Source organism: Chelonia mydas, chromosome 13 (assembly GCF_015237465.2).
Source record: "Chelonia mydas isolate rCheMyd1 chromosome 13, rCheMyd1.pri.v2, whole genome shotgun sequence".
NCBI lineage: Eukaryota > Metazoa > Chordata > Testudines > Cheloniidae > Chelonia > Chelonia mydas.
The window spans coordinates 6,306,276-6,321,179 of NC_051253.2; the positions used below are offsets into that span (position 1 = coordinate 6,306,276).

Here is a 14,904-nt window from a genome sequence, read left to right on the forward strand (position 1 = left end):
CCTACCAAAAGGGGCAGCAGAATTAGATGGATTTTTTCTGTTGGAGGAGGGAGTTAGAAGTCTGAATTTGAGCTGTGTGCGCCCTTGTGTGAGATTTTACCATTATTTTAGTGGATTGAATGCCTGTAAAACCTTCAGGGCTGCAGAGAGAGGTGTCCTGCACATCAGAATAATACAAAAATGTAAGGCACCATACATGGCATTGTCAGCAGACAAGGTAGTGTCAAAGTGGGCACCTCCCCTTTCCAGGGATGACAAAATCAGTACGTAACGTATGTTTGTGCTGTAATTTCAAGGGGTTCTGGGGATCTTCTGGCCCAGGACACTAAATCTTGCCAGTTACTCAGGGACTGTATTTATATGCAGAAGCTGATTCAAGACCTCAGGAACCGGAATTAGTATGCAGGACACTGGCAAAGAGCTGCTCCCCCATTGCTTTGACATGACTACCTAGAAACACAAAGCATTCCAGGAAATTAGAGTGCGTGGACAAGCCAAGAGACTGTGTGGAAACGATCCTCTAAACCCCTGACGAAATGCACAGGCTGTAAATATGGACAGAAAGTAGGTCAGACGTTCCCCCACCTGGAAGCACAAGATAAAACACAGATACCCCATAGAGCTTTCAAGACCCTGGTGAAAAAGCAGTACCCTTAAAGTACTAGATTCCCAGTGGTGCCTAACAGAGTTAGGAGCTTAACTTTCCAGAGTTTTGAGTGGAAATTGGGTGCCGGGTTCCTTTCGGTTGCTTTGAAAATCCCAACCAGAGACGCTGCTGCTTCAGCAGCCCCGGGAGGAGGTTGTGAAGGGGACAAGGAGGTTCTAGGGTCACTAGTGGCTGAAGATTATTCAGACCATCACAGAAAGCAGCAGCAGCCTCCCCCCACTCAGCCACACAGCAGGCTGTGCTCACAATGAGCTTACTGACCGCCAAACCCACGTCGTCGTCGTCCCCCGCCCCTAAACGTGCGCCAGCTGGAAGCTGGGCTCAGCCGGCTCCTGAAACCCGTATCCTTTGCAGAGTCAAATCCAGATCCCAGCAGGACATACCTGCCATGGGCTTCACTTGAACCTTGTACCCGCTGATGGTCCCTTCTGTTTCTTTCCATTTCATCTGTAGCCGGTCTTCCGAGAGGACGGTTAGTTTCAACCGGTTTGGCCCTGGGGGAAAAGCAGAAACATCACTTGTCTTAGGTCCAGAGGCACCTGTGGCAAGCCGTACACAGCCCAAGCATTCTCGCCACCCGTCTGCTTTTCAGATGGATCCGTCAGTCCCCATAATTCTGGAGGAGCAGGTTCCACGTGGCTAGTTTTCCTTCCTCTCATCTAATGGAGAACCCGTCTGTTGTCACGGCTCAGACCAGCCATGACGTTACGGAGTTTACCATAACGAGCAATTTACTGAGCAAGACACCCTCCGTTAGTTGTTCCCGATAAGCTGAGCAGCGCACGTGACAAGGAGGGCAAGGATAGTCGTGTGGCCATCTCAGCACCTGCTAGATCATACAGGCAACGAAGTGGATCCAGGGCTTTTGCACTAGTTGGCCTGCAAGACCAGAGTGTAACATCTACACTGTGAGCAAGGAGCATAACCAGGGTGGCGGGCAGGGCTAACGGCCCTGAGCATGCACCTAGCGTCTCGGATGGGATTCTACTCAAGGCAGCTAGCTGGATCAGACCTAGCGTGGGTGTGTCTCCTCGAGCTGCGAATTACACCCCTGGCTCAAGGTGCAGGCTTCCCCATAGCGTACCACCAAACGTCTCGGAATTAGGACTGCATCAAACAGGATGACATCAACAAGGCGAAAGGTATCAAATGACACACCCATAAGACGTGAGCTGCCAAGGAGTACAACAGTCCCAGAGAGTCTGTGTTCCACAATTCTGCAGAGAGAGTTTCCCAGACAGTTCCGAGGCCAGATGTTAAAAAATACACAACCTGATCAAGGGCAAGTAACAACCCCTGACAGGACTCTAATTCTGAAGGCAGCAGGCTCCAGCTTGTACCAGCCCCAAAACCTCCTGCTGCTGCAGGGAGGCAGTGAACAATCAGCAAATCAGAAGAAAACGAACTGCAGGCAGGGAGAAAGAAGCAAGACTTATAATGTGTTGGGCACATGCCCACAGTCTTGTGACTGGGACATGGGCAGTCATGCCTAGTGGTTGGAACAGGAGTCAGGCCTACTGGTTATAACGGGAGTCGGTAGCCAGGAGTGGAGCCCGGAGCCAGACCCACTGGTCACAGCCAAATCGGAGGCCAAGAATCAGAGTCGAGGGTCAGAACCAGGTTACCCGGAGTGTGGCCAGGCAGGGATGGGGCTGGGTTCCAGACCGGAACAAGGAGGTGCCAGAGCCACGTCAGCCACAGACAAATGCTTTGAGCAGCCACTCAACTGCTGCGTGCTGCTGCTGGGCTTAAGAGCTGGTCTGCTGACTCTTCCCACCAGTCAGGTGGCAGAGCCCATCAGGCAGCCTGTTACAGGGCGGCTGTGCTCGTTAGGTTGCCACAGCCTGGCTCTGATGCAGGCCCTGATTCCTGACACCCATTCCCTTCAAATCTCCATTTCAGAGAGATTCCCTAGCTTCCAACTAGATCCCTAAACTCATGTTACTCTTTTAAATGATGACAGGTTTCAGAGTAGCAGCCGTGTTAGTCTGTATTCGCAAAAAGAAAAGGAGGACTTGCGGCACCTTAGAGACTAACCAATTTATTTGAGCATAAGCTTTCGTGAGCTACAGCTCACTGCATCCTCTGAATGCATCCGATGAAGTGAGCTGTAGCTCACGAAAGCTCATGCTCAAATAAATTGGTTAGTCTCTAAGGTGCCACAAGTCCTCCTTTTCTTTTTTTAAATGATGATGACTCTTAGCTGAAATATAGCTACAAAATACCGCTACTTGATTGGATGTAGGGTGTAAACCAGGCAGATTTATAGTCCCTCCACCTGAATATAACATGCAAATTAAAAGCAACCTTTTCAGTAGGTTTCCCTAATTGCACCCATGAAATTCAACATGGGAGCGTGTCCTCCGACTGCATTTTCAAAAATGTGCAGCAAAAATGTGGAAAGAATTGCTCATTTCATTTGTAATCACCATGATTGCAAGGCAAACTGGTAACTAAGAATGCAAATGGCCAATGACTACCAGAGTTGCACATGCAACTGTCGTAACTTCATTAAAAAAAATTAGGAGTGCAGTTGCAGATGCACAGTTTAAAAAGCAGCATTTGCACATGTAAAACTGGTAAGTGAATGCACAAATACTGCATTGTGCATAGAAGTAGCGGTTGCCGTGACCATTCACTCTTTTGCAAATACAGATACACATCTGCATTTGCAAAATGTGCAAAGACAGAGAGACCCCCTAAAAAATGTAGGCCCTAAAAGATAAAAGTCAACAATGAACAATATTCTTGAGGAGCCAAACACAGCCTGGACAAACCATCAAAGTCGAGGAGTTTGACTATTCCTTAGAAACCATTTAGAAACCCTTTTCCCCTCCCCTACTTTGTGATTTAATGATAGTAAACTTATAAACACCCGGAGGTTCAATGTTCAGAACTGACCAACTGTGCTTGTAGGGAAAAGCCTCCCACTGAATGGCACTATCCTGAGTGCCCACTTGGATCGAACAGGTCTTCCACTCAAATGCCTTCTGCCAGCTTTTACTGGGTAGTCACAACCCAAGACACAAAGCAGCAGCTAGCAATGTTTTAGGCAATGAGGGCCTACTTGTTTCAGCCCAACATCTGCACCTTAACCTTTGGATTCAGCCACTTCCTGAAAACATCTCAGCTAGCAGACAACTATTTTAGGAAAACAAGGCTCAGATTCACATACGACCCAGGCAAAAACAAAACGGAGGAAATGAAAAGTCTTTTTTCCTTCCCCCGCACCCTGTCTTTTAAAGAGCAGGGGCAGAGAGTTTTGGAAGGACTAGACCCAGAGTCAAGTCTAAGCAGAAATGGGGAAAGAGAATGGAACAATGATGGATTCATAGCGTGATGAAACAGGGAGCTGTCTTCTGATGGACACGTGCCATCCCGCTTTTCAGCCCTAATGCTAGGATCCCAAAAGTTAAAAAGGCCAGAATGCCCGCAGATGAATATGAGAAGGACAAGACTCTCTAAAGAGCTGTTATATTCTGGATGCAAATGAGTTCCAGCTCCCTGAAAGCCCCACTGTCTGTCCGCTCTGGGTTCTACATGCACTCTTTGGTATCGTAACCTTGCTCTCCGATTGACGTGGAGTTACGGCCAGGGTCTAAATGGACGCTTTGGAGGATTGTCAGGTACACAGCATGGATATATGTCCTTTCAAATCCAGACAGACTGCCACCTTCCAAGAAACCCAAGAACTAATCACTTACCCAGAAGGTTCTGAACACAGCAGAACCAGCATGGACCTGCTGCTGAAAGGGGCAAGGTGCAAAGAGGCTACACAGGAGACCTTCACGCTCCCTGCATGTCACAGAGCACAGTTCACAGCAGTCTCCCACAGCCTTGTGGAGAGGGGACTGGAGGATAGGTTCAAGGGTGGGATGCAACTACTTAGATCCACTGGTCTAATCCCACTGCCACCTAAATCCCTAGAAGGTGACTTCATAACAGACCCCTGTGGGTATCAGAGCTGGCTCTAGGCACAAGCAGACTAAGCAATTGCTTCGGGCCCCGAGCAGCTCAAGGGGGCACCCTATTAATGAGTATATGTTTTGTGCGGGGCCCCCCAAAATATTCCTGCTTAGACCCCGCAATGGACTAGCACTGGCACTGGTGGGTGTGTCTACACTGCAACTGGACGTGAGCCTCCCCGCCTGGGTAACCAGACTCATGCTAACAAGGCTTGACCTAGCTTGCTAAAGACAGCAGAGGAGACATCACGATGTGAGCTGCAGCTCGGGATCTCAAGCCCACCCAACCCCCTGGGCTTGAGAGCCACCGCTGCGGCCCAAGCCGCAACATCCACACCAATAGCGTAGTTACAAGTAAATGCCCTTCACTTCTCACTTGGGGAATACAGCGTTTACTCGCCCCTGCTCTCCCGTGATAAGCAAATGCTGGTGGTGTGTGATCACTCTGCGGGTGAAAATGAGAGCCACAAATGCATTTTCACGGCACTTCTGGTTTTCGCCCCCGATGTCATTCTAGCTTAAACCCAATTCAAACTAAGGGCACCTCTTCACGCCTGAGTACCCACCCTGCCGTTGCCCTGTGTGGAACACACAGAGCTAATTTACCCACTTCTTTTTTACCATGACACCACTGGTCCAAGGCAGCTATTTTTAGCATGCTAGCTTGAGCCCTATAACGTAGATCTATCTACCTGGGCTGGGAGGCTTACACCCCGCTGCAGTGTAGAGCTAGCCTGTGTCATTTTCCTACATGCCACTTGTTTACTCTGGCAGTTGTGCAGGGCCCAGAACTTGGACTGTAGATAACATCAGTGTAATCCACCAGCTGTTACGGACGTTATGGGGGCAGAGGTGACCTGGCCAATGCTAGGTTAGGAGTGATCTGTCTAAGGCTGCCCTGCTATTGATCTGACACAAAGAAAGAAGGAAAACCAGAACTGAGCTGGGGCAGTGAATATCCATGTAGGATTCCATAGGCTTAGCAGATCTTTCTAATAGTTGGGTTTATGTCTCACAGTCACTGATAAGAGCTACTAGGATATCACACTCATTGCCTTGGACATCAGCCGCCCTAAACTTTTATGGCTAATGTTCAGAAGCATAAATATTAACAGAGTCTGTCAGAGATGACAGGGACATTTGACCAAAATAAAGATGAAGGCAATGAAGCTAACTCATGACCTCTCTTCTGACTCTTTAGATAGGTCTGTCTAGCATGCTTCCATTTGATCTGCTGTACAGCTATTATCCCAGTCCTCAACTTAAATCTTCTGTTATGTTTGATAACATTGCCTGTTTTCTCTGAGGCATATTTACTGTTAGTTTGCCCTGGACTCTTGTTTGGTAGAAAATTGGTTTCATCTTTGTCTCTCTGTGTTTTCTTCTTCAAAACTTTTCGCTTTACAAGGAAAAATAAAGAAGAGGATTTGTGTAACCACCAGGCCTGCAAACCCAACCTCAGCCATTAAAAGTCAACGTAAGCTTTTCCCTGCTCATTCCTCAATCCCAAGTAATAATTATGCCACAGGAAATTCATGAGCAATTCTACAGACCAGAATAGACTCCAGCTCTCTCTCCAGTTGCTGGATTGGCTCTCCAGTGCTACCAGCAGAAGTGATTATTTTCATCAGCAAAGGAAGTGGATCCATAACTTTTTTTAAACCACTTTTCTGGCCATAACTGTACTTTAAAAGTCCCCCTAACCACATGTATCACCCTCCACCAGTTACCCACCTGATCATCTGCCCAGCACACAGCAATGTCATCCACGAGAATTAAGGAAACACTACTGCCAGCCAACCAGGTGGCATGGCAATCCACATTAGGAACACATGTGCTCTGTGTGTAATTATCCCAGTTGTGTTCAGACTAGTTCCGCTAACCGTTCTTGTGGTACTGCGACAGCTCAGGCCTAAACAACACAATGGCACTGAAAATATGAAGGGTCCTTTATTAATGGCTGCATCAGCCTGACTCTAAAGTGGGACACCTGGGTATGTCACCTGAATCGATCTGGCACTCAGGTGCCTTCAGACCATCCAGACCCTTAGCCATTTAGTGCCCGTCTCCAGAAGGCAGGAGATGCTGTGATTGCATAGCCAGAGGCGGTGCAAGGTCAAAGAGGCAAAATCATAAGAAGTCTCTGTGTGGGAGCCTTTGTTAAGTGCTTATATAAGGGACGTACTGAATATATTTAGGAACTGAAGTATCCCTCCCTCTCTCCCCAGCACTGAGAGATGTGAGATGCCACAAAGCAAGCCACCTTGGCATTTTTTTTAATGCTGACCTTTGTTTGCAGTAAACCGGGGAGAGTTCTGATAATCAGACACTCGGTTCTGGATGTCACTGTAAAAAGCAATTTAGCTGGCATTGAAATAACAGGATTCTGCACTGACCAGGAAACCCTGCAAACTGCCAATGTAATTTGGACGTGGTCAGCGTTTTGGCTGCTGATGGTTTATACCAGTTTTAGTCCCATTCTTAATACAAAACCAAAGTCCTTCAGGGGGTTAGGACCGGGTTACCTTCTCCAGTGTGGACAGAGGAAGAACATTCCCTTTCAGCCCTCCCCATCGCTGTGTCTGCCTTTCAGATTTGGGGCGTCTCATATCAAATGACGTCTTTCTGGGGCTACATTTTGGGATTCTGGGTCAGTACTTCCAGATATCCAAAACAGAAATGGCTTGTATTGGATTTGACCCCCGTTCCAAATTCCATCCTTTGGGTCTCTCTGTATAAAGGATCAAAATTGAACCCCAGATTGAAATCCTCCCCAACACACACACACACACACAACTTTTGAACACTGCACCAGATCAAAGGGTATCGGGTTACGAACAAACCGAGACATGTGATGAAGTTGAGTACAGGGCCTTGGACCAACTAGATCTGTTAGCTTAGCTCAGGTGACAGCCACTCCCTAAATTACTGTATCCAATGCCAATTTTAAAAGTGATCAGAGAGCCCCTGCTTACCTTGACCATGCACGTGTCCTGTGACATGACTCGCCAAGGTTATGCAGGCAAACAAGAAGGAACGGTGACACAGCATGACGTCCTGGTCCTATATGGAGAGGAAAAGGCACTTTATGTCTAACCACATAACAAACAAAACCACACTTACTGCATGGACTAATTTGGCTCCCTTGTTGATAAATAGGCAGAAGAGCGAATGCTCCCCTCTCACACCTAGCAGTGGTCACCCTAAGACTGGACTGAGGGGCTCACTGACAGGCAATGTAATGATGCCGTCTACGACGAGCCATTCAGCCTCCAGAACCATCACTAGTTTCAACACAGCTAACAGAGCAGACTTTGGCCCCGTGTTTCTTTACATCTGCTTGATTTAAACAACATTTTTTTTAATCCTTTCTCAGCACTGTGAAGCCAATAGAGGTAACGCAGTTCTAGGCTGCTGCAGTGTAAGTCTCATCAGCAAAATTGCCAGTTCTGAATTCAGAATTGCCTGGGTTTTTGAAAATAAAATGAAAAAAAAAAATTCCCAATCGTCACAGCAAAAGTCAAAACACAGCTACATCAGAATAACCCAGCGCCTCTCTCAGGTCTCTGGAATACAATATAAGGGGAGGGAAAGAATTGAAACAAGTCCGCACTTTATGCCCACCGGAGAAGCATTATTCAGTGAACACTCTTCAAAGCACAGATTGTACGACATTGCAATTGTTGTGATGATGGAGCAGGAGGGACGCAGCTTTATAATCACACACCTGATTGCGCTTGTAGGGCCGGCAGTCCAGAGATGAGGGCCACGTTAATTCTTGGCATAACTTCACTGACGTTACACCAGGGACGCATTTGGATAGTTTTTTGTTTTGGCTCGTCTCCTGAGCAGCGTTGAAAAGAAGAGGAATATTCGGATTCAAAACTGAAGGTGTTGCCTGCTTTCAATGCGTGTTCAAACCCTAAACTCAAAGCAAAACTCCGGGAACGGGATTGAGACTCTTGTGCAACTAAAACATTGACAAAATTCAGATCCACATCCAGGTCTGCGTGGACCCAGGGCTTCAATCCTACACCATTCGTGATGCAGACAGATGGACAGACCTGCAGTGCAAGCTCCTGCACCCGTGCTGTGGCTTATGATCCAAAACCCAGTCAGTGGGAGTCTTTCCCTAATGTTGGCAGATCCTTGGTCTGAGTGCTTTATGGTTCGTAGGTCAGAGATGCCTGCTCCACAAACTCAAGCCCTGGGAATGGCTTTGGGGGCTCCCTGACTCAGCCACTGCTGAATGAGCAATTATCGTGCTTTGGGGGCTTAGGGAACCAGCAATTCAAAGAGCCAGAAGTTGCTATAAAAACAGCCTACAATTTCACAAATGCTGAATCCCCCTGCTGCTCCTGCCTCACAACATCCTGGGGAATCTGCACACCTGCTAACACGGATACACACAGACTATTCGCTCCCCCTCGCCAGGCCTGTGTTGGGCAACTTCACTCAGCCCGTTTCGCCTGCATCAAAATAACACCACAGTATGGAAGAGGCTGGCTGCAGAGTGATATGAGCAATCCCGCTAGCATATAGTGCTTGGTACCCAATTCCTCTACACTGCAATCAGCCCTCTCTCAGCAATGCCTTCTGCTTCACAAGATGGATGACGAAGGTAGAGCAAAGCACCTCCTCACGGGGGAGGCTATCGGTTTCAATCATGTCACTGCAGGACTCGCTCGGTGAGCGGTTTCCTCCATCTGCCTTCCTGCACTGCCAGGCAATCTCACCCCGGCTCCTTCAGCTTTCTGAACAATCAATGCCTGACAGCAAGCATCTCTTTATGTATTGCTTTCTGCCCCGGTGCCAGCGAGGACTTTCTTTTGATTCCTCTCTTCTTCCCCCACTCAGAAGGTGTTTTGTGGGTTTTCAAAGCAATTTGTTTCCACTCTCTCTCACCAAAGCTCTCATTAGGTAGAAAGGCAACAGCATGATGCATGGCTGCACAGGGAAGGTGACAGGAGATCATGAGCTTGTCAGGTTCTCTGGGCAACACAAGGAAGGGAGAAGTGCAATCAAAGGACAATTATAACTACAGTGCTTTAGGCCATATATTTGCACTGTCTAAGACCCTGATCCTTTGCTTTCCTTGTTCAATGGGAGTTAAGGGCACTCAGCACCTTGCAGGATAGGGCCTTCAAAATGTTACAGGCCTCTGGGGGCTAAAATCCAGATCTCATCCCCAGTTAACTATTTTTGAACATTTTAAACCCACAGTTTTATTCCTGAGAAATATTAAAGTAAAACCGATTATCATTTACGTAGGTCCTACAGAAAAACAAACAAACTTGTTGATTCTTGGGCTGCCCCAATAACACTGCTACTGGATAGGCTGGAATAGCCACTGCAGCTCCTCTAGGCCAGGTGCACAGGAGTGGAAGCCACTACATCTGCATAAACCCAGATCCATGGTTCCGCAGAGGCCTGCACTAAGCCTTGGGTGCTGGCTTCTGAGCCAGCTCCCAGCTGCCGTGCAGCCATACCCTGTAGGGCTGGTGCAGGGACCCTTACAGTACCCCGCACAGCCCCTCTTCAGCACTGAACTAGCCAGTAGAAACTGTTAAACTTTGCACTGAAACTTGTTTCGTAAAAGAAAATTAAAACCACCAACACACAAAGGCTTTTGACAAAATTTCCAATTCCTCAATATTTTGCAGGGCTTCAGGCAAAGAGCAATGAAAACCTGAAAAAATCCACAAGATATTTAAGTGAAAATGATTTTTTTTTTCCAGTTTCCCTCTCAGCTTTTCATGAAAAACAAAACACTTTTTTACTACCAGCTGTAACAGCAAGGGAGATCCAAACACTGGCCCTCCACACCACCAGTCAATTTCTCTTTTAAGGTATTACATGCATCTGGCTAAAATACATGGGATTGGGGGGGGTGTTTGTTTTATTTTATTTTAAAGAGATGGGGAGATGCCAACTTTGGGCCTGCCAATCTTGAGAGCGAGTCCTTAATTCGCTTTGATAATGGTCTCACGTGTTGGGCAAACAGTTGTCAATCTGAACCCTAAACTGGACCATATGAAGTGAAAGGTCTGAGCCACACCAGCAGATCCAAACTTGATGTGTAATATGAATCCAGACCTGAATTTTCTGACTGGTCCCCTCCTTATAATGCCAATACCCTAAAGCCAGACAGCCCTGGAATTTGGGACAGGGGTTCAAAATATGGATCTGGGTTTCCTAGTTCAGGCCCTTCTCTAACAAAAGAGGAATTCATCTTCATGCAGAAAAGAGGGATTTTTCTCTTATGGAAACATCTGGTTGGTTATTTACCCAGTCCATTTCCACTGCTCTCATCAGGAAGTGACAAGTCCTTCTTCCGTTGCCACAGTCATGAGACATAATGGCCTTGGCTCATTGCTCCTTCACACACCATGAAGAGCTTTGCAAGAACCTGAGGTATCCCTGGACAAACTGTTCCCACTATAGACCAAGGGGGAAATTCTATTTGGTGTTCTAAAGAGTGGATCTGAATCTACAGCACTGTAAGTGAGAGCACTGTTTATGAACCAAGAGTCTGATTCTCCTTTCTTACACTGGACAAAGGACCACTTCCAAAGCTCACTAAGGTCAGTGGAAGCACTCCTATCAACTTCAACAGGCTGTGAATCAGGTCCAACTCCATTGAAGTCAATGTATTTACACCAGGGCAAAACCAATTCAAGTGATGGAACACCAGGCCCAGTGTCTCATGGTTTCTATGTTTAAAGTTTATTCTATTGGCCTTGTTTCACGTAGTCCAACATATAATCAGCATCTGCCATTCTACAGCCACACTATTCAGTCTTATTACTTTTGGCGTAGACAGGTTGTATACCCTTGTTCTACCATTCACTCTACAGCGAAATTTCGATTTAGTACAAGATGATGGATGGTTACGAAGTGGCCTCTGGCAAATTTCTATTTCCCACCAATTGTGTCAGCTCCTCATTAGTTAAAAGGGAAAAATGGTAGGTCACCCAGAATTTCCTTCACTTTTAATCCAGGAACCGTAAAATGCTGCAATGGAAAGACATGCAAGTCGCAACATATGGTACTTAACTTACACCGCTGCAGTGCCCTGTATTCATTGCAAGGCACTCGGCTTTTGTGAAACAATTGCAATTTGCCATTGAAAATCTGAAAGCTTCAGCATCTTGCTTCTCATTTCTATTTTAGATAGACATTTTCCTGGAAAAATATCCCCATTTTGAAATTGTGTTTAGGTAAAGATCAACCTTCATATCAAAAAATGCAAAGCCCGCCTTTTTATGAATGCCTGATGCAAAGCCAACAATTCGGGATTTGCAAAAAAGGCCCTGAATTAAAATTAGGAATACTAATTTTTTCATTGCTCCTTATTTATTATGCCAGCAATCTTTCCCATAGCTCTGCAAGGAAGATCAGAGGCAAAGAGAGTGCCATCTGGAGGAATAATATTGAATTGTACATGGGTTTCTCCACTTCAGCAAAGATTAAGCAGGATCCAAAGTCCATTAAGTAAAGAAAGCGAAGTAATTAATAACACCTGGCTCTTATATAATGCTTTTCAATATAAAAAATCCCCTGTTTACATTAATGGGTGTTGGATCAAGCCCATTGCAATGTTCCGATTCAGACAGAAGATCGTACCTTTAAGCTTCAGTGGGGAGAGTAATATATTTATCATATTTATCAAGTGTTGACTCTGAAAATTACTCAAGGGTCAGAAGAACACTTGCATCCTTACGGCTTAGTGCATAGAGCACTAAACTAGGACTCAGGAGACCTGGGTTCTGCTACAGGCCTGCTGGGTTACCTTGGGTAGGTCACTTCACCTCTGTACCTCAGTTTCCCCACCTGTAAAGTGAAAATAACAATACTGAGCTTCTGGGTAACGTGCTTTGAGATCCACAGCTGGAAAGTGTGGATGAAAGTTAGGCAGTGTTATCCCTCCTCCAACAGCAGATGAGTGAGATTTCAGACGCTCAGGGTTAACTGCTGAACAGCAAACTGCCTCCCATGTTGTTCCACCTGTTTATTTCTGCCATTAACGGTGTAAGCATTCAGCCATGCAGAGGTGAGGTGCAAGATACTGATAGGACCAATATGACATCATCCCTTCTGACAGCACAGAGCTTCTGGCATGTGGATTCTTTCTCCCATTACTTACTCAAGGAAGGAATTCATGGACAGTACACAGAGCACATGATACCTATTTCCCAGTCACTAGGATTTCCTCTGTGTGGGAACATGCCACCTTTCAAAGTGGGTCTAATAATAATATTATTGTTGTTGTTATAATATAGGAGTAGTGCTCAAAGGCTCCAATCAGGCTCAGAGTGCTTGGTGTTGCACAAATGCATCTGGAAAACCACAAACCACAGGTTTCAGAGTAGTAGCCGTGTTAGTCTGTATCCGCAAAAAGAAAAGGAGGACTTGTGGCACCTTAGAGACTAACCAATTTATTTGAGCATCAGCTTTCATGAGCTACAGCTCACTTCATCGGATGCAAAACCGTAGATGGTCTAATTTAAACAAGATGCAACAAGCTAACATCAGCAATAGGAAGGGATGAAGCTAGCAGCAAGAAGAGCCAGCAAGAGGAGCATGCATTTACATTGTCTGTCTTAGCTGGTTCCTGATCGTTAAAAACATTAAATTCATTTATATTAGCAACCTTCTCCCCTAGCCATTGTCAATTTGCAATTTCCCATCAGTAACAAGTGCATTTTGGGGGTGGGATTTGAAGGTTAGAGCCGGATAACATTTTCCAAGTTTGCAATACAAGATTTTCAAAATTTTTATTTTCAACCAAAAAAAATTTAGGTTTTCTACAAAATTATCATGCTTTTCAAGCACCTCTGCTGAAGGTGCCTTGTTATGGCCTAGGTCAGAGAGGATTTTCCATTCACAAGAGGCTTCATGAGAAAAACCACAAAGATACTCATGGGAGAAGACAACAGGTGAAGCCAGCATCATTGGCAGAGTGGAATTTCCCTTCAGAGATTGACACACCTGGAGTTGGTAAGCTCAGTTAGTTCTAAGCTTCCCAAACACCTTCCAGAGTCAGTCACCTGCTCCAGATCCCAGGAAGAGATACCTGCTTAGCATCATGGGGTGACTTGCTATCTCAGGACTGGAACATTTGCAAAATCAGACTTGAAAAAAACACCCATGAAAGAGTGGGACAGCTGGTTAGGAATTTTTCAAAAAAGTGTGAGTTTTTTGGTGAAAAATGCCTAGTCATTGAAACCAAAACATTTTGTGGGGTGCTTTTCCAGCACCTGCCACACTGTTGATGATGTAGTCGGGGCTGCATGATGTGCTGTATAAAACAAGCAAAGGGCCAGGACCCCTCTAAACCAATATTTTCTCATGCCCCCCTACAAGGGACTTAGCATCTTTGTTTTTGCTCCTATTATTTACCTTCACCATGTTCAATAGGTAAATTGCAGAGAATTTAAAGATGCTGTTAATAGGAATCTAAAGGGACTTGGAAACTGAAGAAAGATTAGGAGAGAAAAACCTCAAAGGAATACTAAGGTACTAGGTTCCCTTACAGTGTGAAAATTCCCCAAACCATAGATAAGCTTAGTACCAGTTTGGTACAGGCATATAAACACAGAAACAGTTGGGGAAAAACAATCCAGACAACCAGGATTATCATCAGACCTTCAGCTGTGAGCTAACAAACCCTTCTAACTACTTCACTCCTCATAAGAAATTCCCTCAGGTTGTGTGCCACAAAAAAGTCACTAAAGATCGAAACTGGGTTCCTTTTCTAATGTCCACCACTCTCTAATAGGAATCATTCACTATCTACAGAGCATCAAGTGATTACAAGAAGGACATTCCTCTCAGTTCTGGGGGAATTTACACTTCATCACAGGATAATGTGAGTTCACCTGAAAGAGATCAAAGTTCTAAGCTGTCAGGACCTGCTGTCACTATGGAATTGAGAACTGTACAAAACCATCAAACTTTAGCTAGGTCAATGCACTAGCTGGGAGTTTCACAAAGTTTACAGGTCTATAAAAGTTCTTTATTCTGTCAAGAGAAAAGAAAGAGTAAAGGCAAAAAAGCACACTCTACAAAACAATACAGCCCCCTGTAGCCTAGCACAGAGAAATCAAAACAGCTTAGAAACCAACAAGGATCTGTCACAAACCTTTGCTTTTCAATTTTATGTTCCCTGAAGTTGGCTGAGGAGGTGCAAAGAATCCAGCTACATTCTTGATCTCTGACAAAGGAAGCCAGCACTTCGCCCGCCTCTCAGAATGCTTGAAAGATTTCTCG

At 45.7% G+C, this 14,904-nt stretch overlaps 1 protein-coding gene across 3 annotated transcripts in view; it reads right to left on the reverse strand.

The window, feature by feature from the left end:
- The window catches only part of COL20A1 (collagen type XX alpha 1 chain), a 95,296-nt gene extending 80,392 nt beyond the window's left edge, over nucleotides 1-14,904 (reverse strand). The window contains exons 1-3 of one of the 3 annotated variants that reach the window (XM_043527475.1): nucleotides 14,777-14,904; nucleotides 7,608-7,695; nucleotides 1,051-1,161 (exon numbers count right to left, since the gene is read on the reverse strand). In XM_043527475.1, the coding sequence (XP_043383410.1) occupies nucleotides 1,051-1,161; nucleotides 7,608-7,683 (187 nt within the window). In that variant the 5' untranslated portion in view covers nucleotides 7,684-7,695; nucleotides 14,777-14,904. Of the gene's footprint in view, nucleotides 1-1,050; nucleotides 1,162-7,607; nucleotides 7,696-8,359; nucleotides 8,585-12,424; nucleotides 12,446-14,776 lie in introns of those variants that run through there. The other 2 variants (XM_043527477.1, XM_043527476.1) reach the window with 2 other exon arrangements.